This window comes from Strix aluco, chromosome 20, assembly GCF_031877795.1.
Source record: "Strix aluco isolate bStrAlu1 chromosome 20, bStrAlu1.hap1, whole genome shotgun sequence".
NCBI classification, from domain to species: domain Eukaryota; kingdom Metazoa; phylum Chordata; class Aves; order Strigiformes; family Strigidae; genus Strix; species Strix aluco.
The window spans coordinates 12,993,709-13,019,445 of NC_133950.1; the positions used below are offsets into that span (position 1 = coordinate 12,993,709).

The window sequence follows — 25,737 nt, forward strand, 5'->3', positions numbered from 1 at the left end:
ACCTCTGCTCAGCTCTACCTGTCCTTGGGCCTGAGCAAAACAGTGCTGGGGGGAGGTAGGAGCGTGTGGCTGCCACGTCCGGCAGGGACTGGCTAAAGCAGCAGCTGGTGGCCGTGCCCCTGTAAGCACCCGCACTCACCAGGCCTCAGTCCTCAACACAGGGGACTGTCCCTCCCTCCTTGGCACAACCCAGGGGCAGAGGTTTGTCCCTGCCTGCTCTGTGCTGACGGTGGGAGCGTCGCAGGGAAAGGTTTTCTAACTCCAGTCAAACCAGACCCTCTGCACCTTCAGGCCCGTGGAGAAGCCTTGTTACTGCTGTGGTTCTCCAAAACGTGGGATTTGTCCCCAGGTTTTTGGCAGGGGGGGCAGCTGTCCTGCCTAGGCCAGGTCTGTGCTCCCCTGGGCGGGCAGCACGACCGCCCCGTGCCCCCAGCTCCTGGGGGGATGATGTCCCAGGGTAATGCTCAGTGAAAAGCAGGCAAAGCTCGGCACCGCGCGGCTTCGTGTACAGCCGGTCTCCCTGGCACAGCCAGGCACTAACGGTGTGAGGTAAGGTATTTTATTTTCTGCCTCTCCAGCAAGGAAGGGGGTGAGATGCTGAGGGCTGAGAGTCCAGTTTGGAAATAACTGCGTGACCTTTGATAAGGTGACTTGGAAGAGAAAATGATGGAGGTGCTGATAGGAAACCAGCCTTCTCCTGCTACCCTCTGCCTTCCTGTCGGTGCTGCGGCTTCGTCCCCAGCCTGGGGCTGGAGGATGAGACAAAAGCTGCTGATGCACTCGGCTAGAGTTCATTCCTGCAGGAACCTGGGAAAATGGGGGAAAAAAAAAATAAAAATCCAGCAACGTTGTTAGCCTGGGTTTGGTTTGTCTCTTTCCCCAAGAAGGATATGGTTGACCTCAACCTCTGTGAATGTCACCCCCGCTTTCCCTTTGCCAGCCCCACCCCCAGGCTGGCTCTGTCCCGCCGCGTTTGGGAGCCCAGCGTGGTGCTGGCTCTGTGTGACAGGGAGCAGGAGCAGGCGCTGCTGGTCCCCGAGGGCCCCAGCGCCTGGGGAGCTCCCTGGGCTGGGGACGGGGCAGTGGTGACACAGCCCCACGCAGGTGGGAGCCTGCGCCCCCCCCCACCCTGAGCGGTGACAACCTGGGCTGACGTGGGGGGGTGAGTCGGACTTAGGGGGGCTAAAATGGTTCTGGCCTAAAGAGATCCGACCTTGTGCCTTCACTGGCAGTTTAAAGAAGAGAGAAGGTTTTTAGTCCTTACGTGCATCCCCACTGGGCAGATAATTGGAGGGTGCAGCTGTATCTTTGCATTCAGTTGTGAAATGCTTTGCAAAGCACAGAAAATGGACGGTTACTTCACTCTCTGGGATGCCCTGCAAGCCCCCGCGCTTGCTGGAGCGTGAAAGGAGAGTCTTGTGTCCTCCAGGGACCTTCAAGACCCTGAGAGGGACAAAAACAAGTTTTGCTTGCTGGAACGGGCTTGGCAGAAGTTAATTTGAGGATTTTGGAGTCATCCCCTGGAATAAATCCATGTTACCTTGTGATACTGCTCACATTCCTCAGTGCTGTCACTAATAATACGTACAGGGCAATACCAGGAAACTCGTTCTGCTGGAACACTCAGTGGTTCTGATCATTACCCCTTTCTGAGATGTTTTTTAAGTGTCTATTTGCAGCTACTTAGTCTTCAAACAAGTTCTTTGAAGTCTTTTATATCTAAGCCATTACTGCAAGCAGTGAACTGGGACGGGATATGCCCTCAAACAGTTTCCCCTTCAATCTTTCCGAGCACCTTCACCCCTCTGCCGTGAGCACCAGGCTGCTGCTGCACACCAGCTCTGGAGCTGGGCGTCTTTGACTGGAATTATTTAATGGGAAAACGAGCTGCAAAGAGCTGCCTCTCCAAATAAAGTGTTCATATGGTTTGTGCTCTACCCTGCCTCAAGCTGCAGTGCTGCGGGGACCCGAGGGGTGCCCTGCTCTGGGGTGCTGCAGACCCCCCGCCTTCAGCCGTTTCGCTCTCCCCCGTGTCTCTTGTTCAGACTTTGCTACTCAGGAGACGCTCTCTGGTCTGCTGCTTGGACCAGACTTCAAAAAAGAAATACCTACAACTTCCCAGGCTCGTAAATCTGCCAACTTCTGCACGCTCCCTCAACTTCCCTGATTGACTTTTTGGACTGTTAATTTCCTAAGAGCTGGGGTTTCTCTTCTGAGGAGTCAGTTATACCGGCACAGGAACGGAACACTGACGGTGAGGGTGCCGATGGCGAGACGTGACCCACTGCTCAGAGTGGGCTCCCTCTGCTTCTTCCCCAGAGCCCCCTTTCCTTGTGCCAGTCTCAGGATTTTTGGCTGCTACAAGGGCAGTCAGATGGCGCAGCCATAGAAACAGCTTTGAAATGAAGCTAATGGGCTGTTTGTGTTCATCTTCTATTAATTACAGGCTGCTGAGCTGGAGGGAAATACAGATTAATAGGGGCATGTGTGTTACTGATCTCGCTGGCCCGCATCTGCTTGCCGTGGCCAGCGTGGGTGGAGTGAAATACTCCAACCCCGCTTTTTCCCGGCACTTACACGTCTCCAGCCGCTCCTCAAGGAATGAGATCTGCTCGCTGAGGGAGTCGATTCTGTCCAGTTGCTGGAGGGAGTGGGACAGCCGGCTGATGGGGTCTGCGCCAACGTCCTCCGGCGCGGATGGCATGAGGTTGTGGAAGGGGGCCAGCACCAACTGGAGTTTCTGCAGGGAGAAGGAGAGCCCTGAGCGTGTCCCCCGCAGCCAGGAGGACCACCCGGTGCGACGCAACACGCTGCCTGCTGGGCTGCACCCCAGCGGGGTAAATTTGGGTGCATTCAAAGGGCTGCTGGGCCAAAAGAGCTGCTGCGTGGGCGCTGCCGGCAGCGTGGAGCACAGCTGGGATCGCTGCGGCGTGAGGCCAGCGTGATGTTAAAAATACAGCCGGGGCGGAGGGAAACTCTGGCTGCCATCGGCCCCCGGGTAGGAGCTGGCTGAGCGCGGCCCTGAGCTGCAACAGGGCAGGGGGGGGCAGGACGGGGCAGGGCAGAGCTGGGTGCTGAAAACTCACCTGCTCCAGCGCTTCCACTCTGCTCTTCAGGTCTTTCATTTCTTCCTTCATTTCACTGGGAGGACCTGAAAAAGTGACCAAAAGAAGCCCATTGCCTGAAGGGAAGTGGAAGGTGGAGAGGGCCAAGCTCTGCTGCTTTCTGCTCCCCTCCAAGTGAGTCCCCGGGGTCTGCCCTGCTGGGACCAGCCCCCAGAGCATCAATCGGATCCAACGCCTGCTGCATCTAGTCCTGCTGCTAACGCACACAAGCCTCTCCTTGCTGCTGGAGTACCTGCAACAAAGCAGGGGAATTTTTCAGGCAGTGGGGTGATGCTTAAAGGATAAGATGTCTGGCAAAGCCTGGCCTTTCCTGTGTTGTCAGATCAGTTAGCACCTGGCTCTGCCCTGTCCCATGGTGGGCACAAAGGATCGTCCCTGCTGAGGGCCCTGGATGGGGGATAAAGGCAGGTGGCTTGTGGGGCACATGTGGACGGTGTCCTGCTCTCCCAGGCGTTTGCTGCATGATGCCTGTGCTGGCCACAGCGCATTATTACTCACGGTACGAGTTTGAAGTGTCACAGCGCGTACCAAAAGTAATAATGGGCCGTCACCAGCAGCGCCCGCCGCTCCTTGTGGCTCCGGACTTGCCCTGCGGGAAGGACGATGACGATGGAGAGAACAGCCACATCCCAGACCCCGCATGCCGCAACCAGGCTCTGTCATCTTTGCAGATGGAGCAGCGACTGGATTTGTGCGCAGGGGAGGTTGGGTGGGTGGTAGAGGGACTCCTGAGTCACTGAGAATAAAGCTGAGGGGTTCTGGCTGTTGTCCCTCCTCCTGCTCCAGCCACCCTGCGATGCTGAGTGTTAATCCCAGCTTTCAGCAAAGGCCCTGAGCAGCTGGGGCTGTCCTGCAGTGGCGGGGGGACAGGTTACCTGCTTGGCTGAAGGTTTCCGGCTCGGGCACTGGCACCGGGGGCTGGCACGTCTTGTCGTCGGCAGCGAGGCTGAAGCCGTCCCGGCAGGCGCAGCGGTAGCTCCCGGCCGTGTTGATGCAGAGCTGACCGCATCCATGGCTCTGGCCGGTACATTCGTCCACGTCTGAAAGCACAGGGAGGGCTCAGTGAGGGCAGGAGGGGCGAGGAGGTGCTTACCGGGGCCAAGGGGCACCAGTGGCTCAGCCACGCGCGGGCTTAGGCCCAGTGGGACCCCAGCAAGGGCCCAGGCCACGCACCCCAGGCTGAGCTGGGCACGGCGCTGGGGGCTGTCGGCACTGCAGGGTGTGAGCGCCTGGCGCAGCCTTTCCTCTTGCACCCAGCTGCAGTAAACCTGGGCTAACCCCGTGGGGGAGCTGGTCTCCTCCCCTCTGCCTGCTCCCCCCACAAAAAAGCCAGAAACAAAAGCTGCGGTCAGAAACGTCCCAGCTCTGGCCAGGCGGGTGCAGGCAGCGCTTGGCTCTCATCCTGGATTTATGGCCGGGGTTTTGGTTCCAGCCAGCCGTGGCGAGGAGCTATCAGCCTTTCAAGTGTGTACAAAACCCAGTAACCTCTCCTCACACGGGGGAGTTATTAAAGCTGTTCCCACAAAGCAAAATGAGCTGAACCGCTTCCCACGCCCAGGCGAATCTGTTTTAGGCAGTGGGAAAATCCTTTCCCCCCCTGTGCTGGAGCCGGAGCTGTCAGCGATGGGCTCAGCCCTGCCTGGCCCAGCGTGGGTCAATGCCACACGCTCCTCCTCTGCCTCACGGGAGGGTGGAAAACCGGGAAACGCCATGGCAGGGGGTTGCACCGTGCTGGTGTGCACCAGCTGCCTGATTTCCCCATGCTCTGGCGAGGACCGTCAGGCCGCTCTCATGCTGGAGAGGAGCTCGGTGCCGGGAGATCGCCAGGCTTCCCCTCCACCCCCGGATATTTTCGTTTTACAGGTTTAGTCTCTGCAGTAAATGGGCGTCTTAGTTTACAGCGAGAGTTTACAAAGCCTGGGAGATGGGTCATTACAAATACACAGTCCCAGACCGACCCCACAAGCTCTGCTCTGCAGAAAGCCTTTTGCTGGCTGCCCAGTCACAGCCTCTGCTCACGCCGAGCCAGCACGGAGCAGCAGAGAGAGAAAATGTGGATGCCAGGGCCTGCACATGAGGGCTGGGAGCACTGAGGCAGCCAAAGGGATGTCAGAGCTCCTCTGGGAGCTGAGTTTTGTGGCCTTTCCTGGCCAGACCATCAGGCATCGCTGCTCTGGAGTGACACGTGTGTGTGTGCGTGTGGAGGGGTAACACACGGGTTCCTCTCTGAGGTGTGTGCCAAGGCCTGGTGAGGAGCCACAGTGCTGGTCACTGTCCCCCACCACGGGGTCAGTCTGTGGGCAGAGCCCCGGAGCCCCGTGGCCGCTCTCCTGGCAGGGCAGGCGCGATACAGGCAGCCCGGAGGGGAGCAGCGTGGCTGGTACCTGTCTGGCAGGCTCGCCCCATCCAGCCGGGCGGGCAGGCACATCTGCCGGGGAAGGCGCAGCTCCCGCCGTTCTGGCACGGCACCCAGCAGAGAGCTGCGAGACAAAACACCAGCACAGCGTCATCGGGCAGCTCTGGGGGTCCTGAGCACCCTCCCCTGCTACCGTGGGTGCGTGTACACACATCATGCGCACACACACACACACACACACAGAGAATCACAGAATCATCTAGGTTGGAGAAGACAGAATCATATCACAGAATCATCTGGGTTGGAAAAGCCCTTGAAGCTCCTCCAGTCCAACCATGAACCTCACACTGACCATTCTCAACTCCACCAGATCCCTCAGCACTGGGTCAACCCGACTCTTCAACCCCTCTAGGGATGGGGACTCCCCCCCTGCCCTGGGCAGCCCATTCCAACGCCCAACAACCCCTTCTGCAAAGAAATCCTTCCTAAGAGCCAGTCTGACCCTGCCCTGGCGCAGCTTGAGGCCATTCCCTCTTGTCCTGGCGCTTGTTCCTTGGTTCAAGAGACTCATCCCCCCTCTCTGCACCCTCCTTTCAGGGAGTTGTAGAGGGTGATGAGGTCTCCCCTCAGCCTCCTCTTCTCCAGACTAAACCCCCCCAGTTCCCTCAGCTGCTCCTCATAAGACACACACACACACAGCAAAACACACACCAGCCCGGAGCCGGGATGCTCTGCACCAGCCCCAGCGTGGTGGCGTTGAACTGATCGGGGTGCAGCGGGGCACGGGGTGGGTGTGGGATGAACAGGACCTTGGTTTTGCAGCCTGGGAAGAGGCCAAGGTGCCGGCAGCCAGCCTGGCCGGGAAGGAGGGGGGCCGGTGGGCAGCAGCGGGCCCTGGGGAGCCCCTGGTGCTGTGCTCTGAGCTCATCTGGGGACGGGCTCGTTGCTGATGTGTTTTGCATTTGTTTCGTGCTGTACATCACGACTGCCTCCTGAAAGCATTTCTCTTCCATTACTGCTGATTTATATGGAAAGGACTTACTCGTTTTATTTATCCTCTGGTAACTATAAAGTTAATAAGCGATCCCAAAGGAAAAAGGCCTGCGAGGCAGCAAAGAAAGGCTGGGAATTAATCAGAAATTGAACCACATTTAGTTGTGACGCCAAAAATTTAAATGCTTTCCTACAGGGAGAATCTGCCTGAGAGGCAGAGTGCCGATAAATGAGAGCTGGCTGCCACGGCCTCATCCAGGGACCTGAGCTCCGCGGCCCACAGGGTCTGGGGGGAGGGTGAGAAGAGCTTCAAGGTCTTTTCCAACCTAGATGATTCTGAGTGCTGGCACTGAGGTGGCTCAGCAGCCTCTTACCTCTGTCACAGCTGAGCGCGTGGCTGTTAGCTCTGCTCCAGCCGGGGCAGCACGAGGCCACGGGCTGGGGCAGCTGCCTGTACGCCTGCCGGTAGGCAACTCTGTAGATGGTCCTGCAACACAAGGATGGGGCTGAGCTGGGTGATGGAGAATCCACCCCAAACCCCCAGCCCAGGGTCAGACCCCCCACACTGGCACCCCGTGCCCAGGGGCTGGGAGCCTCTTCCCCATGGATGGAAGCAGGACCCCCCCAGTCCTCACTGGGATGGATCTGGCTCCCTGTGAGGGCCCGGGTGGGTGGTGCAGGCAGCTGCCCTCACCTGTAGGTGCTGCAGAGGCGGTGGCCCTGGCAGGTGGTGAGGTAGGGCTGGTAGACGGGCTGGACGTGGGACTCGGTGTAAGTGGCCACCCGGTTCTGCGGCGCCGTGGCACAGACTCTGCGGCTGAGCAGAGGGGAGCAGGTCAGACACCGGCTAAAAACCAACGCGCCGCTTCTCCCTTCGGGGCAAAGGGGCTCCACTGATTTACACCAGCCCAGGACGTGGCCTGACAGTCCCTCTCTACAGAGGGCTATTTAAACGGCAGCAGCTAATTGGCCAAGTGACCCGGGAGGCTACTTCAAGCTGTTTCAGGGCAGCGACACAAAGCTTGAGCACTGCTGGCTGCACATACTCTTCCTCCTCAGCCCCTGCGCCTCCTCGTACACTCACCCCGGCACAGTCCCTCCATCCCTGGGGAGCAGTTGGGGCCCAGATTTAAGGGGTTTTAACTCAAAGCAGTTCTCCTTCCATTCATCACTTCCCTTCCCCTAAAATCACTCACTTTCCAGGTGGATTTTTCCTGTCTGAGACTTTTGCACTCCTGAAGCGGATGCCCCTGTGGTCACCAAAAAATTAATGATTTCACAGGAAGGGTCAGGCTCACCGCAAAAGAGTAGAGGCCAGATGAAAGTTGCCCTCCAGTCTTCCTAAGAGATAACTGTGATCCAGTCAAAAACTTTCCCAAGGTTAACAGCCAAAGTGGTCTTGGTTAAAAATTCTTTCTTTCAACATTTTCCAGCCCAAGCAGGTCAGTCCCACTGAGGAACTCGTCTACTTGTCTCAGCCTCCCAGCCCAATTAGAAACTAGAATAAAAAGCCTGGGAATTAGCATGGACATCAGATGGCTTCCATTAACTCCAGAAAACTCCTCTCAGCCTCGCTGATTAATGCTATAGAACATGCAATTTTTAAATGGCAATTGTTTGCTTTGCAAAATTTAGAATAAAGCTATAGCTGCAGCCTGTGCGTGCGAGCAAGGAATTCAGCCTGTGGTTTCAGTCACGACCCAGAATGCAGAAGGTTCAACACTACAGGAGAGTATTTCAATGTAAAAACAAACTTTGTAGAAGATGTGAGCTGTATCTGGGGGGGTGGGTGTTGAGCTCAAGCTCCTTTTGGCTGGGGAAGAAACTGGGGCACCAAGCTCTGCGCTTCCTCTGACCTGTTGGGAGCTGGGCTGTGCCTGCCCAGGCTGTGCTGGGATCCAGGGCACATGTCAGACCCATTTCCCAGAAAGGGAAGGGGAATCGCTGGAGCTGCTGCTCCGGGGCAGCTGCCGCATCCCCGGGAGCACAGGGTACAGCAGGCAACAACCCGCTGGGGCTTCCCACGCCTGCAGCCCCTGGACGGTGCATCCTGCCAGAGCCAGGAGGCTGCGTCCACCTTTGATGGCTTGTTTGCAGGGCTCGATATTTTTGTGCAAGGATGTACTTGAAGGAGACGATAATAATTCATGAACAGCTCAGGGCCTGATTAGCTTTTGACTCTCCTGGACAAAAAGGCCAGAGTGTCTTTGTATCCCCTGCATGGAGCTACACGGAGCCAGGGCATTTTCTCTGAGAGGTTTTTTCGCTTCAGTGAAAAAACAAACACCAGTAAAGGGCTGCCAAACCTTGGCTGCCCCGGGAGGACTCAGCAGAGCCTTTTCCCACCTCCTCGCCAGCCTGGTGAGCTTCCCATGCACGTGCCGCTGAACAGGGTCCTTCATCCCCCAGAGAGGATGAGGATGCGCCTCACCGTGACATGCAGACAGGCACACCCGGGAGATGCAGACAAAAACGGGGCTTACCCTGCCCGGGCAAAGCCGTCCGTGCTGGTCACGCTGAGGATGAAGAGGAGTCCTGAGATGAAGCAGCCGATGCGGCACATGTCCTGTCCCTCCCGCGGTGCCCCGGGCTGTGCAGCACGACCGAGTCTCACTCTTTGGTGGGAAGTGCTGGCTCCTACCGCATGTCTTGTCCTTCAGCGGGGAACCCTGCGACCGAGAGAAGAGCGGTGTGAACGTGGGGTGTCTGTCCCCAGCTGGTGACACCGGACAGAGCCATGGGGATGGGGTCAGCCCCCACTCCCGGGGTCGGAGGGACGGCGCCGGGTGTGCACAGACCCTCCGAGGGCAGCACAAGGGGCTGGGGCAGGAGCACACTGGCTGGCAGCAGAGCAGGGGGACGTGCCAAAGCACAGGGGACACGAGGGACCTGTGAACCCCTCACAGGGTGGACGCTCCTCCCGCACAAACCCGCTTTGCCCCACTCGAGTCACCAGTGTGGCAGCGATTTACGCCCGGCCCAGCACGCAGGAGATGCTCTTGTGGCACCGGGGGCCAAGTGGTAGGGAAGGGACCTGTGTGGCTCTGAAATATGCTGCCAATTCCAGGCAGCGAGGGCAAAACAATGGCCTGTAATTTCTTAATCCATACAGCATTGTAAAGCTGCATTTTCCCACCACATAACACACTGAAATCTGATCTTCTTCTCTTTAAAATACAAATTTTTGCCAGAGAAAAGTGCTGTAAGGGCCATATGTACCGTCTGCAGAGTCAGGGCTAACACAGTCGTGAATAAAGAGGCTTTGATTTTCTAGCAGAGGACAAATATGAAACAAGGCTGAAGGAGGTCAGTAACAATATCTAAATTAAACAATATCTACTTTAAACAAAACAGTTGGCCTCCGGATGGCAGCAGTTAAAGGAGGAAGGACTAAAGAAACCCACCTTAAATGTATGTGAATTAAAGACAGAATCAGTCTTTCTGATTAAGCCTTGAGAAAGGAGCGGCTTTGTGGAGAGGCAACATGAAATGAAGCACCCTTCTGAAACTGCTAATATACTAAAATCCCCAGGTGATGTGGGGTAGGACTGGACTGAAGAGTTGCAGGTTCATCCCCAAACTCCTTCGGGACAATTCCTAACTCTGAGCCAAGTTGTTAGGGATAACCATGCCAAGTCTGTTGACCCTGCAGGTCTCAAAGCCCTTCTCCAAGGCACTCAGTGTCATCTTTTCCTTTGTGCAGGTGAAGAAACTGAGGCATGGAGAGATGCAGACCTACATTTGGAGATAAAACAGCCTGGTGCCTTCCTGCCCCTTAATATCAAATGTTTTGTGCATATTTCCAGTGCTGAGCAGGGTGGCCAGCCGGCCGAGCAGCCCCTTCCCCTCCTCACCCAGCCAGGGACTCATCTGGGTCCATGAGCAGGGCACCCAGCCCTGCCTGGCTGGGCAATAGGGTTTTTTTTTGTCACAGCAAATCAACTTTATTGCTATAAAATGTAATCAGGCCCTCACTCAGTCCCTGAATGCAGCGGTACTGCAGAAGCTGAGGGTCCGGGGACAGCAATGTGCCCACCCTGCTCCCACAGCGGTACGAGTTCTTCCCACCGAGCCGCAGCCCAGCAGGGAACTGCAGATGCCCAGGCCCATCTGAACCTCCGGGCAAGCCCAGCTTTGAGGAGGTAAGGAGGATTTTGGTGATATAAAGCCTGTAGTCCTCCATTCTCCACCAAATATAGCAATAAATTTCATCTTCTAAAGATTAATATATGGTATCTCCACCATCAGGAAATCAAATCTTGGTTGACCTGCTGGAAAATTTTTAAAAAATCGTGAAGAAACCTTCTTTCTCCCCAGTCCTCCTGGAGACATCCCAGGGACCCTGGTGTACAGAGACATACTAACTCGCCACTGCTCAGCCAGCCGGCTTTTCCCAGGGCTATACTGGGACACATACTTTCCTCACAATCACAGATCCCCAGACTAGCAGTGCTCCTCCAGAAGTCTGTAAGTCAAACGCTGCCAACCATCTCCATCCTCCCACAGGATTCCCGTGACTGCTGTGGGAGCTTTCCCTGTGGGGAAGGCAAGAAATGCAGGGTACAAGCCTAAAATATAGATGGTTTGTTTTTTCGCTTTGAAATGGAGCAGCATTGCCCTACCTCAAGTGGTCAGAGTATCCCTCTGGGCCATAAAATTATGGTTGCTTCATACCAAAAAAAGTTGCAAAAGTGGAAAATAGGATAGTCTATACTTGTCTTTTTTGGGAGTTTATGAAAATCAGCCTCTTCAAAGCTGCTGATGATCCTCCAACCTGTTGGCACTACCTATTCTAATACTCCTCTTTTTAAGCACATAACTGAAGGAAAATCTTTTCATGCTTAAGAAAAAAAATAGAGGGTTTTTTTGACAGTGCCTTTCTAGCCTCTCAAATGAAGAGGTGAAGCCCCATGGTCTGGTAAGTGAAACTATGTGGGTGCATCTGAGCTTCTGCTGTTTCAGGGGCAGCACTGTCTCCTCGCCTGGGCACGTGCTCCTCTGAGTCGGGGGGGTCAGAAGCATTTCCTAAGTCTGCTCTTGCCTAACCCGCCGCAGCAGCCAGCGGGAAAATACAACCCACCGTGCAGGTGAGCAGTGCTTTGTCCAGCTCTGCCCATGAAGCCAAGGCGAAAACTCCGGCTGATGGCAGCGGTAGGAATTGGGGTCTGTCTGCAACGTGGTGCAAGAGAGGATGCAGCTATCCTCACGGGAAGGAGAGAGATGCACTTTGAAACAGCTCTGGCCTAGTTCTGCAGGTGAAACCGCTGCTCCCAACTGCGCGTTGTGCCCTGAGAGCCAACCCCTCCCGGAGAGGGGCAGCAGCAGCAGCGGGGAGATGGATTTTCCCCTGACAAACGCCTGCGGCTGCTCTCTGCGCAGGCTGGGCTGCAGGCACGGCGGAGCACGGGCACAGGGATGCGGGCGCGATGGAGCTGGGCATGGGGACGCGGGGACCGCGGGGGTGGGCGCAGGGAGGGGGACACCGCGGGGGTGGGCACAGGGACACGGGGACCGTGGGGGACACGGGGACCCCGCTGCCCGGCGCAGGGATGCTCACCCCGGCCCGCAGCAGGCCGAGCCCCGCTCCCCCGGGCGCTTGCACACACCCCCCCCCCCGCCGGGGCAGACAGAGCCCTGCCCGCAGCCCTGCCACCGCCACCCCAGGGACACCAATCGCCCCCCCCCCCGCCCCTCTCCCCGCCCCGGGACCCCCGGGAGCTCCCGCTGCGGCAGCGAGTCCCGTTCCGCGAAACGCTCCCCCCCCCCGCCCGTCTCTCCCCGTCTCTCCCCGCTGGAGGATGCAGCCGCGGACCCCCCCCGGGGCGTGCCGACCCCCCCTCCCCTCCCCGTCCCGGGCTGCGCCCGCCGGGACTCACCGGTGGCGGCGGCGGTGCCGGAGCCGCGGAGTCGCCACCGCGCCGCGGCCCCCCGCGCATTTCCTCCCCCGGCCCGAGCCGGTCCCTCCGCCCCGGCCCAATGAGCTCCCGGCGGGGAGGAAAGCGGAGCCTCCCGGTCGGGGGGAAGCGCCGGGGCCCGGGGAGCCTCCGCCTGCCCCCGCCCCGCCGGCCCCCGCCAGCCGCCACCTGCCCCCGCCGAGGTGACCGGGCTCCCCGGGGGACGTGCAAGGACAGGGCAGGACACCCCGGAGAAGCCTGGTCCTGGGGGGGGGACATGCAGAGACAGGCTGGGTCCCCCCAGGGAAGCCAGTACCTGAAGGGACATGCAGGGACACGGCAGGACCCCCCTAGGGAAGTCTGGTCCTGGTGGGGGGACATGGAGGGACAGGGCAGGACCCCCAGGGAAGCCAGGATCTGAGGGGATGTGCAGAGACATGGCAGGACACCCCCAGAGAAGCCTGGTCCTGGGGGGGACATGGAGGGACGAGCTAGGTCCCCCCAGGTAAGCCCAGTCCTGAGGGGACGGGCAGAGGCAGGGCAGGACCCCTCCAGGAGAAGTCTGGTCCTGGGGGGGACACGCAGAGACAGAGCAGAAGCCCAGCCCAGGGTGGGGGGACACGCTGATGCTGTATGTTGTCAGCACCACGCTGACCCCGACGAGGATGGGGTTGGGGGGGATCCCTACCCTGGCACCAACCTGCCCGCAGCAGGCTGAGCCCCGCAGCCCTGCCAGCCCGTTTCTGTGCGCTCCATGCTACAAGACACAGGATTTCTGTCCCCCCTGCCAAGACCAGCTCACCCAGGTGGGCAGGGGATTAATGGCGAGAGGGAGAGATCCCAGCAGAGCCCCCGGCCCCTCACCCAGGAGTGTTCAGACTCCCAGGTGAAATGGTCTGTCACCAGTGCAGTGGCCAGGGCAAATTTATTTCTCTTTGCTAAAAAATATTGTAGCTAGTTCTGCACTCCCCAGGAGGACATACAATTATAAGACATATAATTATATTCTTAATTCCCCTGAGCTCATTACAACAGCAAAGTCCTCCAGAAGCAGGCGATGAACTGCCAGGACGGGGAGGCTGGTTTCCAGCGAGCCCTAAAGGATGCTGAAAGGATTCCTTGGACGCCCTGCTAGCTGTGGAGCGATGCGAGGATCGACCCGGAGAGACGCCCAAATTCAACACCCGGACCCACGCGGGCGCAGCTTTGCCAACACCTGCCCAGGGACAGATCAGGCAGGCCGAGCCCCAGCTGCCTACAGGCTTCTCCCGTTAAACACCCGGTTATTAAAGCAAATTCTGCAGTTTGGTTTGTGCCAAACTGCCACTTGTTTTGTCTACATTTTTCTCTGGGAAATTAGAGCACAGAGGCTTATTGTTTTTCAAATAACTTAGGTGCCTGCCTGTGCGCAGAACCAACCTTAAAGATCGCAGGGGTCTGATGTGCAAATCAATGGCAGGATACAACCCCCTGGGAATATTTGTTCCCATTAAGCTTTGCAATTTTTTTGAAAGCATGTAGTCATTTAAAGGAAATATTCACCAGTTAAACAATAATGGCCGCAAAAGAGCAACTGAGATCACTGGCCCATCCCCTGTATTTCCTCATGGATACGCTGAGGCTGGAGCAGCCTCGGGTCGCGCTGCACCCTCCGGGGAAGCTGCTGGGTGCTAGAGGTGCTGGCGTGGGGCTCTCAGATGGACCCGGGTAAAAGGAGCATAAACTGCTTTGGTGAGATTCTCCCCAGGGAAGGGAGCGGAGCAGAGGGGAATCAGCTCAGGGATGTGCTGGTGAAGCTGGAGCTCCACTGCCGGGGAGGACGGAGGTGTGGGAGACGGGATCGCTCCCAGTAGCCAAGGGAAAGGCTTGCTGGTGCCGGTAGAAGTGCAGCTCCGCGTTACACAGCATCTCGCACGGCACAAACAGGTTTGCTCACTCTGTCTGGATCCAGCCTACCTCTGGGGAATGATTTCAGCTCACTTAATCTCATAAGCATGAAGCACAGGCAACTTTTCCCAAGAGCCTGGAAGGGACGGTAATTATCTTATTATGCAAAGAGTGTTATTGTTTTTTCTGGTGTATGGGGGAGATGAACAGAGCCTGATAGTCAACTTGTCTAATGATTGCAAAATGCCTTTGGAAGCCAATGGAAAGCTTCTCCATCTGATCATACTGAAAGCACAGGATCTCATTTCGCAGCCGAGATGCTCACCTTATCCTTGGTGCTCCATCATTTGTCCCAGGCAGGGATCCTTTCTTTACGGAGCATCTTGGTTTCTTACTGTCAGAACAGAGAAAGCTCAGTGTTACACTCCCCTTGTCATGCAGGCAGAGATCAGTGACCTGCCCTTGCCCACGACGGACCTTGTGTGGGTTCCCAGGATGCTCCCAAAGGTCCTTGTGGAGTGAGATGGAGGATGAAAGCAGGATCGTGGCCACAGCGTACCTGTCCCTGGCATTGGCACTGAGCTCACACCGCAAAGGCTTGCTGGTGTGCCGAAGAGGCACGGACACTGCCAAACCGGTGGCAGGGCATGGGGAGGCCCATCCCTTCCCTGCACAGCGGGTGTTTTAGGAGCATCCTATGCGTCCTGATCCTCCCCTCGCTCACACGAGCTTGCAGTGTAGGTCACCTGGCTGTGACCCCCATGGGAAAGGCCAGGCAGACCCACGGTGCCTTTGGGCCCTTTGGGGCTGAGCAGGCAGGAGTACGAGCAAGGGCTGAGCAGGACAGAAGCCCTGGTTCTACCTCACGCAGTGCCTGGGCTTTGCTGAACACCGAGCTATCCCCTCCCACAGCTTCCTCAGTGCCCAAGGCTGGGATTTTCCAAGACCCCAAGAGATCAGAGTGCCCCATTCCTGTTGACACTTTCCTGGGTGTATCCAAGTCCCCTTAAACTGATTTGTGATCCCATCCCATATTTTATCATCTTCAGTACATACACACACACATTTAAGGACAAAGATCCCTAACTGCCCAGACAACCTTTGCATGAGTTCCCAGGATCCCACGTGTAAATTTGGTGGTGAGATGGGGGATGGACTCACTGACACCCAGCATCTCTCACAGCACTCATCTCTCAGCTCCTTGTGGGACAACACCACGTGGTGCAGGACTAAGCACGTCACCTTTCAGGGTCTCCGTTAGAGTCTTCTCAGCCATTAGGCAATTATTCCCTAAGTGAGCTGCAGCATTTTAAAATTCTGCCAGTATCTGAATTGCAAAATATTTGCTTTTCAGTTCCATTTTCTGGGGCAAATCTTTGCTCAAGCAAGTGCCCATGTCAGCTGCTTAAGAACTGCATATAGTCCATTAAAAGAGCATTTAATCCTCCACTTTTAGGGAGGGCTCAGCATCTTATATGTTAATATTCATTATGCTGGGAGGAAATCCCCCAGGACACTGCCTGGCAAAGTTCCCTTGAAAGCAGAGGAGTTATGCCAGTTCAGAGTGCGGGAAGATCGGATCTGTTGGCTCTGTTAATATCGGTGTGATGGGCTTCTGACAAAGGCAGTAAGGGATTTTGGCTCCTGACTGCAAGTCTGTCTGAATTTGAAGTCCTCCCTGGACCGGTGTTTTACATGTTTCCTCCAAAGCTCTCTCCCTTGCACGCTAGAAGTGTACTCCCACGACATCTAATATTAATGCTTGTCTCCAGGCCAAGAGAGAAATGTTTCTGCCCAACCTCCCTCTTAGATTTAACAATGTCAAAATCTCCTTGTCTCCCGCTGGTTTTACCACCAGTGTGAGCTACAAGGCACGCTGAGTGCTGGCCCGGAGCGGGTCTCAGGCTGAGCACCGGGCTGGCTGTGAAGGTGAGATTTTCACCCACATCCCCGTTTCCTAGAGCCCATCCCGCAGACCTGCCAAGCACATCGCACCCGCTCCAGATCCGACATCACCCTGAGAGCATCCGCGGTGGATTGAGAGCTGGAGGGGTGGGCTGGGCTTCCAGCCGGTCCCCTCTGCGGTTAGGTGAGCTCGGGGGCTGTGAGGGTGTCTGGGGTTGGGATGGGGGGACTCAACTTTGCTCTGGCTCTGTAGGCATGACAAAGGAATGATTAACAGAGGAGAATGAATAGGAGATCAGCACTAAGGTCCCACATCAGGAACTCCCGGTTAAGAGAGGAGTGCTTACAGCCCATCACAATAAACGGGACATGCCCAAGCACACCAGCGCTTCCCCAGATGGGGACCAGAGGTGCTCAAGTGGCAGACGAAGATGGATGGATGGGGAGACAGAAGAGTGACACACACACAGATGCAAAACTTTTCAGCTCCTACAAGCCACGGCTGACCCCATACCTGCTGTGTACAATGGGCTCTCGCTGACCTCCGCAGGGGTCTTGGCACAGAACTGGAAGCACTTGCTAAAGCAATAGGAATTTTTGGTACTTCTGAAAAAAGGGGGAATGGCTTTTCCTGTTTTAGGACAAATGCTTCTGTTCAGGCTCTTCATAAGACTGTTTGTTGTAAACTTTATATTGAAGTTTAGGCTTTGGAGCAGCCCCTGTTCTGCAGAGGAAAACGACCTCCCACTATTCTATTATGTCCCATATTGTTCTCGGTTGCGTCAGCTGCAGACCAGTTATCTCTGTGGAAATCTAGAGGAGTCCATTGATGTCAGTGGGATCAAAGCAGGTCAGACCAAGAAAAGTACTTGGCCCATAGCTCTCGGTCTGTCGTCACCAGTTGCCCAGTGTTATGCACATTATGACCGAGATCTGATTCCCACAAAATTATTTTTTTCTGCCTGAGTAAGAACTTCACAAGCATTATGTGTCCTGGGACCGGTATGTTATAACTTAAGGCGACCATAGAGACATACAGCAGACTAGCTATAGCTGTGCAAAAACCAATGCATGAACAGGGCAACATCCTGTAGCCAGGTTTATTTTCTCTTATGTGCACACAGAGAAGTTCTTATTTACATTTAGAGGAGGCAGTAATGGCTGCTGCATAAAAGCTGGGAAATGATTCATCTCACCCAGGAATAAACTGAATTTCGCGGCTTTCTGTGAAATTTCCCTGGCAAAAAGTGGCATTAGTCAGTGGGGAATGGTCCCCCACCCCACCGTTCCCCTCTGTGTTTTCCCAGTGAATCACTCCCCGAGGAGCACATGGGAAGTGTGGTGGGAATAGCTGGGAATTGCATGCCCGGCTCGGTGCCTTCATCGCGGCTGTCCCAGTGAGCAGCTCAGGAGAGAGCACAAGACTTTTTCTTGCTCTGATTATCCTTCTCTAACAGGAGAAAGCCTCCAGCTCCAGAAACCTGCACTAAGTGGAGCTCCTGTCTGCAGTCACCTCCCAGGCTATAGGCAGGATGAGAATCCAAACGTTCACTTTGGGAGAGAGGACAGAGAGTGAAATAGCATTTCTGATCATCCTCTTCTGTTTACAGAGACCCTTTTCTTTCTCTGTCTGGTTTGAAACCTCAAGTTAAATCTTCCCTTGTGTTTTGCCATGCCCTTCTGCTGCTGGTGTGACTGAGTCAGGTTCGTTTACTCTAATTTGTTGCAGTTTGTAAATCTCTCTCCCCAGAGCCAGCCCCATCTGCAGCAGTAGAGTCTGGGAAACGGCTCAAATGAGCCCACAGCCCAGATTCAATTTGTCTTCCTTACCTCTAGGGAAACTTGTGCAGAGCTGGTAGTTTAACAGCATAGAGGGGGACTAACTCAATCAGCAGAATGAATGCTGGATCACAGGGAATAACATTCAAAATCTGTCAGTGCAGACTCGGTGTTTTCTGCTACTACCCAGAGGAGCAGTGGATTTTCGAGGAGGCCGCTGCACCTGGGCTTCTGTCTTGCACAGCTTCCCAAGCGGTAGCAGAGCTTCCCAATCCACTTTTAAATTAATTTTATCACTGACAAAGAATTGTTATTTCTTCCTATATTTGATTCTCTGCCCAGTGAATTGATTCTGTGAATGTTAGACCCTGGGCAAAAGTATGCCAGGTTATTTCTACCAAAAGCCATTCACTGGTGTGGTCTGGCTCCATATTCCCACTGGGTATCCCAGCTGCTCCTACCCACAGCCAGCCTTTTATCCCAAAGTATCCCAGGTGCTTCACTGTAAGCCTCCTGCCCACGCTGTGTGATGCCACAAATAAGGATGACGGGACCCACAGGTCTGCAGGTAGCTGAAAACAGCATGCAAATCACCCAGCTCCAGTTATAAATTTGAGAGGCTTTGCTGAGCTCCTGGCACACACACACCGGCACGCTCCAGGCTCGGCCGTTAGCCAGGACAAGCCTCAGGTCTGTGGGAGAGGAGGGACGGTCCCTGCCCGCAGCCCTGTCCAGCCCCATGTCGTCCTGGATGCGTCCAGGGGCCAAACTCTGCCGTGGTGCAATCTGAGATCATGGCTCGGGCTCCCACCGCACCGAGGGTGAGCAGCAGAGGGGAGTGAGAGCGGACGAGGGGAGCGCAGACAGAAGGATGAACAACGTGGCGTTGTATCAGAGGTGTTCAGAGAGCAGGCAGATGGAAAAAGTGAATGACTTATGGAAAGAAAAGACATTTGCTAAGAATTTCCAGCTATCTCGCAGGTATCTGTGCAAGTGTTTGTAGCTTTCCTCTACATGCACAGGAGGTAATATTTACCCTCTGAGATCTCCGCTCCTGGAAAACAGCCTGAGTGCCAGTGGGGTGAATTAAAAATAATAGTGCTGCAGGTTGGGCTCTGCTCTGAGCAAACCAGCGCTGGAGACACTCCTCAGCTCGGCACGTGCGTGGCTGACAGCAGAGCCAGCCTCGCTGCGAGCAGCCGAAGGACATTTTGAAAACCCGATTTCTCCAGCAGCCCTTTGCCAGTGCCGTGTGTTCAACCAGCCCCCGAGGCTCCCACCATCACCTCTACCTGAGCAGGGGCAAAAACCCACCTGGATCCTGCAGGGTCTGGCCTGGTGAGGACACACTCCCTCTGTCCCCACGCCAGCTCCCCATCCCATCCCATCCCATCCCATCCCATCCCATCCCATCCCATCCCATCCCATCCCATCCCATCCACCCCATCCCCGCTGCGGTGATGGCCGCGGCTCGTATGGTACCTGCGGTGCCCCACCGTCCCTCGCTGCGCCGCCGTGCTCCCCGATGGCTCCCGGCGGCCATCCCTGCCTGACCGCCCCGGCTCCGGCGGGCCTGGGCACCCACCTCGCACCCCCGGCATGGCCGGCCGCCCGGCCGCACACAAGCAGGAGGTGGCTGCTGAGGTGGAAGGGCGGCTTTTTATGCTTTTCTTCCTGTATAAATCAGGCCGGGGATGGACAATCCCAGACAGGACTTCCTGTGTGTGTTGTGCGCTGATAACGGGCGCCGAGAGGAGAACAAACACGGCTGGCCCCGCACCCAGAGGGGGAGAAGGGCTGCGGGGCGGCACCCCCACGCTGTGCCCATCGGGGACGGCCACTGGGTGCCAAAATGGAGAGCAGGCAGCCACGTGTCCCCGGGGACACAGGGAGGGAGAGGGCTGCCTGCCCTGGGCTCCCCGCCTGCGCCTCACACTAGGCCTAAGATGGCTGCTGCCCCCCACCCTCCCACCTCACTGGCATGGGGCACATTTCAGTAGCCCCCACCACAGCCACCTCTCATTCCCCCTTGGAGAGGGCAGATGGGGGGCCAGCGGAGATCCCCGCAGCACTAGGGCCTCCCTCACAGTCTGTGCCAAGCATGGCGGGGCTGACGGCCATCTTCTCAAGAGGGGGCCATGTTGGCGTTAGGCACCAGTGGAGCACGTTCTGCGACTCCCTGAAATTTGGGCTAAAACGCAGTGGGCAGTCAGTTTGTTGGATGGCTTGTCACCCCTGTCACACTGTCCCTGTGTTGGGAAAGAGTGAGATATATGCACTTTGGGCCACTAAACCTGCAGGACACCACCCAGCAAAGATGGCATCTTCAGCGCCAGGCAGTGGAGAGAGGTGTGGAAACAACTGCCCCAGCTCTGTGATTTTTCAAGGCCGTTCTGGTGCAAAGCTGATTGCGATTTCAAATTTAATGTCTGCGTGACCTTGGTTCTGTGTAGCCAAAGGAGGAATAGTACACTTTTTAATTGGAATTTGAAACTTTGATCCAGACTGTGCCAGGAAAGGAGGCATTTTGGAACACAAGGGCTGTGAAGGTGTTAATTAGCTCTTGATTCTCTCAGAGGATGCAACCAAGCCACCAAGCGAGCGGCCCCATGGCTGCCAGCTCATTGTGCCTGCTGCTGCGGGCAGCAAGACCCCCACGGCAGCCCACGCGTTTTCCTCCTGTCCCGGGCAGAGCACTCGGCGCGGGTCGGGGGACACGTGTTGTCTGGGGCTCCCCTGGAGCAGAGCCACGTCCCCAGCTCGCGCCGCACACGCCTGGGTCCTCCCGCTCCGAGCAGCACAAAGCGCTTGTGCGCAGGCTTACGGTGAGCAGAGGATTTACTCCCACCCTTATTCAGCAAAATATTACTCTGGGCAAGTCGCTTGGGAGTTGAAAAATATTCCTGTGTTTATTTATATAAATGCATGGCTAAAGAAAGACCCCACTTGTTTTCCTTGGCAGATGTTTTTTTAAAGGCTGTTTTCTGCCGCCCATCATTCTCTCCAGCAATAGGTGACTTTATACTGCGTGCTGCTTGCTGCGAGCGTTGCCAGCTGAGGGACTCCATGGGAGCGCATCCGTCCAGGGGAGTCACTTATAGACACGAGCGTGTGTTTGTGCTCAGCTGCACATGAAACGCTGTGTGTGTTTGTGTGTGCGTGCTACATTAACCTGTAGGGAGGGTCTATCTCCATCCATTTTGGGCTTGGGGCTGAGGTTTAAGCAGCAGCTCCCTATGGAAAGTTACAGGGCTTGTGTGGATGGCACATGCTGCCTGCAAGAGGCAGCGCTGAACGCTCCTTTCAGAGAGATTGGACACTGGAAATTCAGGTCCAGAGCTGACAGCTTTCTCCACCATCCGCAGACACACAGGCTCAATCCTACAACATACAGAGCTGTCACAAAGGCTCCTAGCATCCTCCTCAAAAACTGAAGCTCATGAACTTTGAGAAAAACTCTAGACCCAAATTTTACCAGTTGCAGCAAACACTGCTTGGCCCTATGACATCTCTCCCATGTCCTCTGCCCCGGGACGGACACAGGTCGTGGTGCATGGCTGGGATATTGTCACCCACACCTCCACGAGCACATGGAGCTGAGCACGGAGCGGGACTGCTCTGGCAGTGAAATGGGATGTGTGGAAAACACTTCCTGTTTACCCAGTCTTCAGTATCTTTAGTAGAAGCTGCTGGAGCGGGAAGCGGTCAGCAGGGGCCATAGGAATGGGTATTTTTAAATTTGAAATCATGACGCTTCATCTTGCAGAGCCGCCGCTACCCTCCCATGGAAGTTGATGTTGGGGAAAACCTGGGTGCCAGCCAAGGCTCAGTTACGGTGTGCGAGAGGGAGGGAAGGAGGGAGGGAGCCACAGGGTGTTGATGCCTCACACCCGGCTGTGCTTGACCGTGTCCACAGCCCTGCCTCTGCCTGCACCTCCCCATCAACCCCAAACCTCCTGCTGAGGTGCCCTCCGGCACACGCCTGCTGGCAGCCTCCCCAGCCTGTCACAAGGTGACAATTTCAGTAGCCCACAGTGGCGGGTGGCAGTGGGACCCACCAAAAGCAGAGCACCCAGATGGTCAGGCAGCCCCTAGCTGGGACACATGCTTTTCCAAAGGCCGGGCAGCCCGCTCTGCCCTGGCTCTGTCACATTCAGGGCCTGCCAGGCGTGAGTTGAGTAGGGGGATGAAGGGGGCTTTAGCTCTCATTAGCACTAGCCAATTAGTGTTGCATGCCTCTCTCCTGTCAGCTGATGTGACTGCTGTTGAATACAACTTGCCCGCGCTGATCCCTTTAAGTTTGAGGCAGTGTTTGTTTTATGATTGGTTTTCCTCCATGGTTTTGTGGAAGGAACTTTTGTCTTATGTGTGTCTTTTCCCTCTTATCTCAGCTGTTCCTGAGAAATGAAGTTCTGCCTGGTTTGTTTTATTGGCCTTTTTGAGCTGCTCTCTGCTAGCGTGCTGCTGTTCACTGCGATGCTGCGGTCAGTCAGGGTTTAATCAACATACAAGCGAGTATTAGGAAAAATGCTGTCCTGTAGCAACATTTGATACTTGAAATAATAAAGTCAATCACCAAGCAGCAATCAAAATGAGATAGCAAAAATGCCACCTTCAGTTTGGGCAGGTTTTGCCAGTGCAGTGAGCTGAGTTCAGCCCAGAGTGTCTGGCAGGGGTGTGCAGGCTGTTTGCAGAGGGACGGCTCGAAGCCTCAGCCAGCGCAAAGCGCTGCTGCACCCCCACAGAGCTGGCCCAGGCCTTGGTCAGATTTAGGAGCACTGTGCTAAATGCTTCCAGGCTCAAGCCGCTCCAAATCCTTGAGTGATGACTGCTTCTTGGGGAGCACACTGCATCTGGGAATGGTCTCTGGCCATCGGGTGGGGGCATGGGATCCAGGCCACCCGGGTCCTTGTTTCCACCCACTTCCTGTATTCTCCATGGAAAAACTATTTTACCCTCCCTTGCCTGCTTTCTCATCAGTGGATAATAAAAGCACCAGTCCCATCACAGGGATGTTGTGCTGCTTGCTCGACTAACATCCACGAACTGATTTTAGATTCCTGCACGAAACCTACATAAATTTAACTCTTAATTTTAGGTGTTGTGAACTTTTCATGGGGTTTAATTTCTCAGCAGAAGCAGCAGATGCTTGCTTGAGCCTCAAAGTATAAGAGGAAATGGTATTTCAAACCTGAACAGCTTCGGGGAGCAGGGGAGGAAAAGCAAAACCTTTCACTGCCCATTCTCTGCTGAACCCAGGTTGCCATCCTCATGCTTTAACAACCTCTTGATGTCTCCAGCCGCTGAAGATGCTGCACATGGGATGTACAGGGCACCTGTGGGGACCCGGAGCCAGGTCCTGGCGCTGCTCTGCAGCATGCCCATGCCATTGCCAGGGTGCTCAGAGCCACCAGTACCAGGGCAAGACTCCCAGTAGCCAGGTTTCAGCACTGGGAGCCTTTCTTACATGCCCTGTGCACCCCACCATCCCCTGGATGAGCTGCACCCCAGCCAACTCATCCCCTCGCTGATATTTCTTGTGAGGCACCAGGTCTTGCATGCCCAGACGTCATGAGCTCCTGGGGAGAAGTGGCACCTCTAAACCCTACTTGGCCGCTCTCCAGCCCATCCTTGAGGTGAAGATGCTGGTGAAAACAACAGGCGACAGTGCTGGGCAGAGTCCAGCCCGGAGATTATGGTGTGCCTCCTGCGTGCCGGGGCAGGACCAAGAAGTTTTGAGGGTGCCGTGGGAATACCCGCGCAGTGCAGACGTAATTAATCAAGTTCAGAGATTGTATTCTTCGTTAGTGCTTCTTGCTGTGCAGGGAGAACCTCGGGAGTCTGGCAGGCAACCGCAGCCTGGCTGGGAAACAGATCTGTCTTTTCCTGGTGAAAATCTTCTATGAAAAGGAATTTTATCCACATTTTGCAAAGAATGTTGCAGATTTCAAAGAAATTAGAACTCAGGAAAAAAGTTCCTCTGCAACTATCAAAGTCTCCAAGTTCAGAAATTGAGTTTTGAACCTTAAAGCCCCAAATTTTGAATGATTAGTTGAAATAATATTTTTCTCACTCAAATTTCCCTAAGGGTTAAAAAAAAAGCATTATTGTTAAAACAAAACCTCACCAGTGAAGCATCTGGGGAGGCTGTGAGCCAGGGCACATGACGGCTGGTTTGGGATGGGGGCATGATTCAGGGTGACAAGCTGAGATGGCCGATAGGCTTCTGCTGGCAGAGGGGTTTTTGGGTCACTGCAGCTCTGTGTCCAGCAGGACCCCCCTGCACAGCACTGGGGAAGGCTCCTCTGACAGAGCTGTTTGGGGAATATTTGTTCCCTCAGCTCTTTGATTATTATCCTTTTCATTTAAAAAAAAAGATCACAAAGAGAGGTACAGAAAAGATGCTTTGGGATAGCTGCCTCTTCAAAATCTTCCCTTGTTGTTTCAGCTTGTCCAAGGCTTTTTGTGTCTCCAGATTTTTTAATCTCACAGTAAATGCGTATTTTATCTCTGACAGGGAGGTCAGAAAGACTCCTGATTTGCAACACTTGGGAAGCACCATGCAACGTCATCCAGGGATGGCTGGATCTGCCGCTGACACCACCAGGACCGGAGGCTGCAGATGCCACCGGAGAGCGGCTGGGTCTCTTCCCCAGGAGAAGTCAGCTTGGGCCCACTTCGGGCAAAGACCTCCTCTTTGGGCAGGTCTCTCCTTCCTCGTGAATGTCTCCACTTTTGCAATAAAGACATTTTTCAAGGTGTCCTGACACCCTCTTCTCCCTCCCATTGGTACTAGTAGCTGCTCATTAACACAAAAGGCTAATTGCTACCAATTTGTTAATTAGATATTCAACATCACGTTGCACAAGGAGTTGGGGTTGTGGTGACAGAAAGCTGGAGGTTGACCTCTATAATGGTGACTTCAAGTAGTGCTTCCTACGGAAGATTGGTGGGTTCTTCCAGGACGTTTCTAACATGGAAATAAGCCGAAGCAAAGGCTACGTGCGTGAGCAACTGGCCTGGGGCTCTGGACACAGCCCCTGGCCAGAGAAGTGCTTCTATTGTGGGCAACACCTGAGTGCATGCTTAGAGCCCTGCACATGCTCCTGTGCTGTGTCAGAGGCACAGGGGAACCTCAGCGCCAGCGAGCTTCTGTCATCAAGGTCAGCTTGTCCAGGCCCATAAATCAACTCCAGCAAAATTAAGACTGGCATCAAAAGATTGGCCAGACCTTACCGTAAAGCACCTCGTACATCCGTGCTTTCCTGAATCAGAGCCGCCCTGAGACACTACTGAAGCACTCCCACACACAGAGCTGCCAAGGACTGTGTACTAGTTACCAAGAGAGCTTGTGTGTTATTTTCCATGAAAAATATGTTCCTGTAAGACCGGCGGTGGGCAGCTCCTGCGCAGGTGGGCTGAGCAGCATGCCAGCCCTCGGTGTGCTTCATCTGAGCGACCCCGTGGGCCCAGCCTCCCCTCTCACTCTTGCTCTTGACAAAGAGTGCAAGGAAAGCCTGATAAGAGAGGGGAAGAAAGTGAGGGAGACTAAATATCGTGCAAGTTGGTGTCTTTCACACAGGCAGCAAACCCTGGGCTGGGGGACAAACTCCCCTGCTCTGCAGCAGTGCGGTCTGGGGTACCGCTGGGACCCCGGTGTACCCAGGGTCGGGGATGTGGCCATGGCTTGCTGCTGCTGTTGTGATAACATCGAGGACAGAGATGGGAAAAAGCCCAGAGCCTCCCTTTTGCTAAGCCAGCTTGGTAAAGGGCTCCTTTATCTGCCCTTTGGTGTGAG

The 25,737-nt window shown here is 55.3% G+C and overlaps 1 protein-coding gene across 2 annotated transcripts; it reads right to left on the minus strand.

Moving 5' to 3' along the window:
- Positions 1-543: 543 nt before the first annotated feature.
- Positions 544-19,578, minus strand: EGFL7 (EGF like domain multiple 7). 2 transcript variants are annotated; one of them, XR_012625840.1, is made up of 11 exons: positions 19,422-19,578; positions 14,581-14,649; positions 8,958-9,143; positions 7,169-7,291; positions 6,849-6,961; positions 5,510-5,605; positions 4,001-4,165; positions 3,087-3,151; positions 2,578-2,740; positions 1,265-1,443; positions 544-807 (listed from the first exon to the last, which is right to left on the minus strand). XR_012625840.1 is itself a non-coding variant. In XM_074846079.1 (10 exons), the coding sequence occupies exons 3-10, from the start codon at positions 9,035-9,037 to the stop codon at positions 785-787; spliced, it is 828 nt and encodes a 275-aa protein (XP_074702180.1). In that variant the 5' UTR covers positions 9,038-9,143; positions 14,581-14,649; positions 19,422-19,578; the 3' UTR covers positions 544-784. The 2 variants fall into 2 exon arrangements, 1 of the variants encoding a protein (XP_074702180.1); XM_074846079.1 differs by lacking the exon at positions 1,265-1,443.
- Between the last annotated feature and the right edge of the window lie 6,159 nt (positions 19,579-25,737).

Excerpts from the sequence above, each read along its gene's own strand:
- EGFL7 (XM_074846079.1), bottom strand. The coding sequence starts at position 9,037 with ATGTGCCGCATCGGCTGCTTCATCTCAGGACTCCTCTTCATCCTCAGC. Across the intron at positions 4,166-5,509 it reads GGGGCGAGCCTGCCAGACAG|ACGTGGACGAATGTACCGGC; the intron begins GTACCAGCCACG and ends CTGTGCTTTCAG. Across the intron at positions 3,152-4,000 it reads GGAAACCTTCAGCCAAGCAG|GTCCTCCCAGTGAAATGAAG; the intron begins GTAACCTGTCCC and ends TCACTTTTTCAG.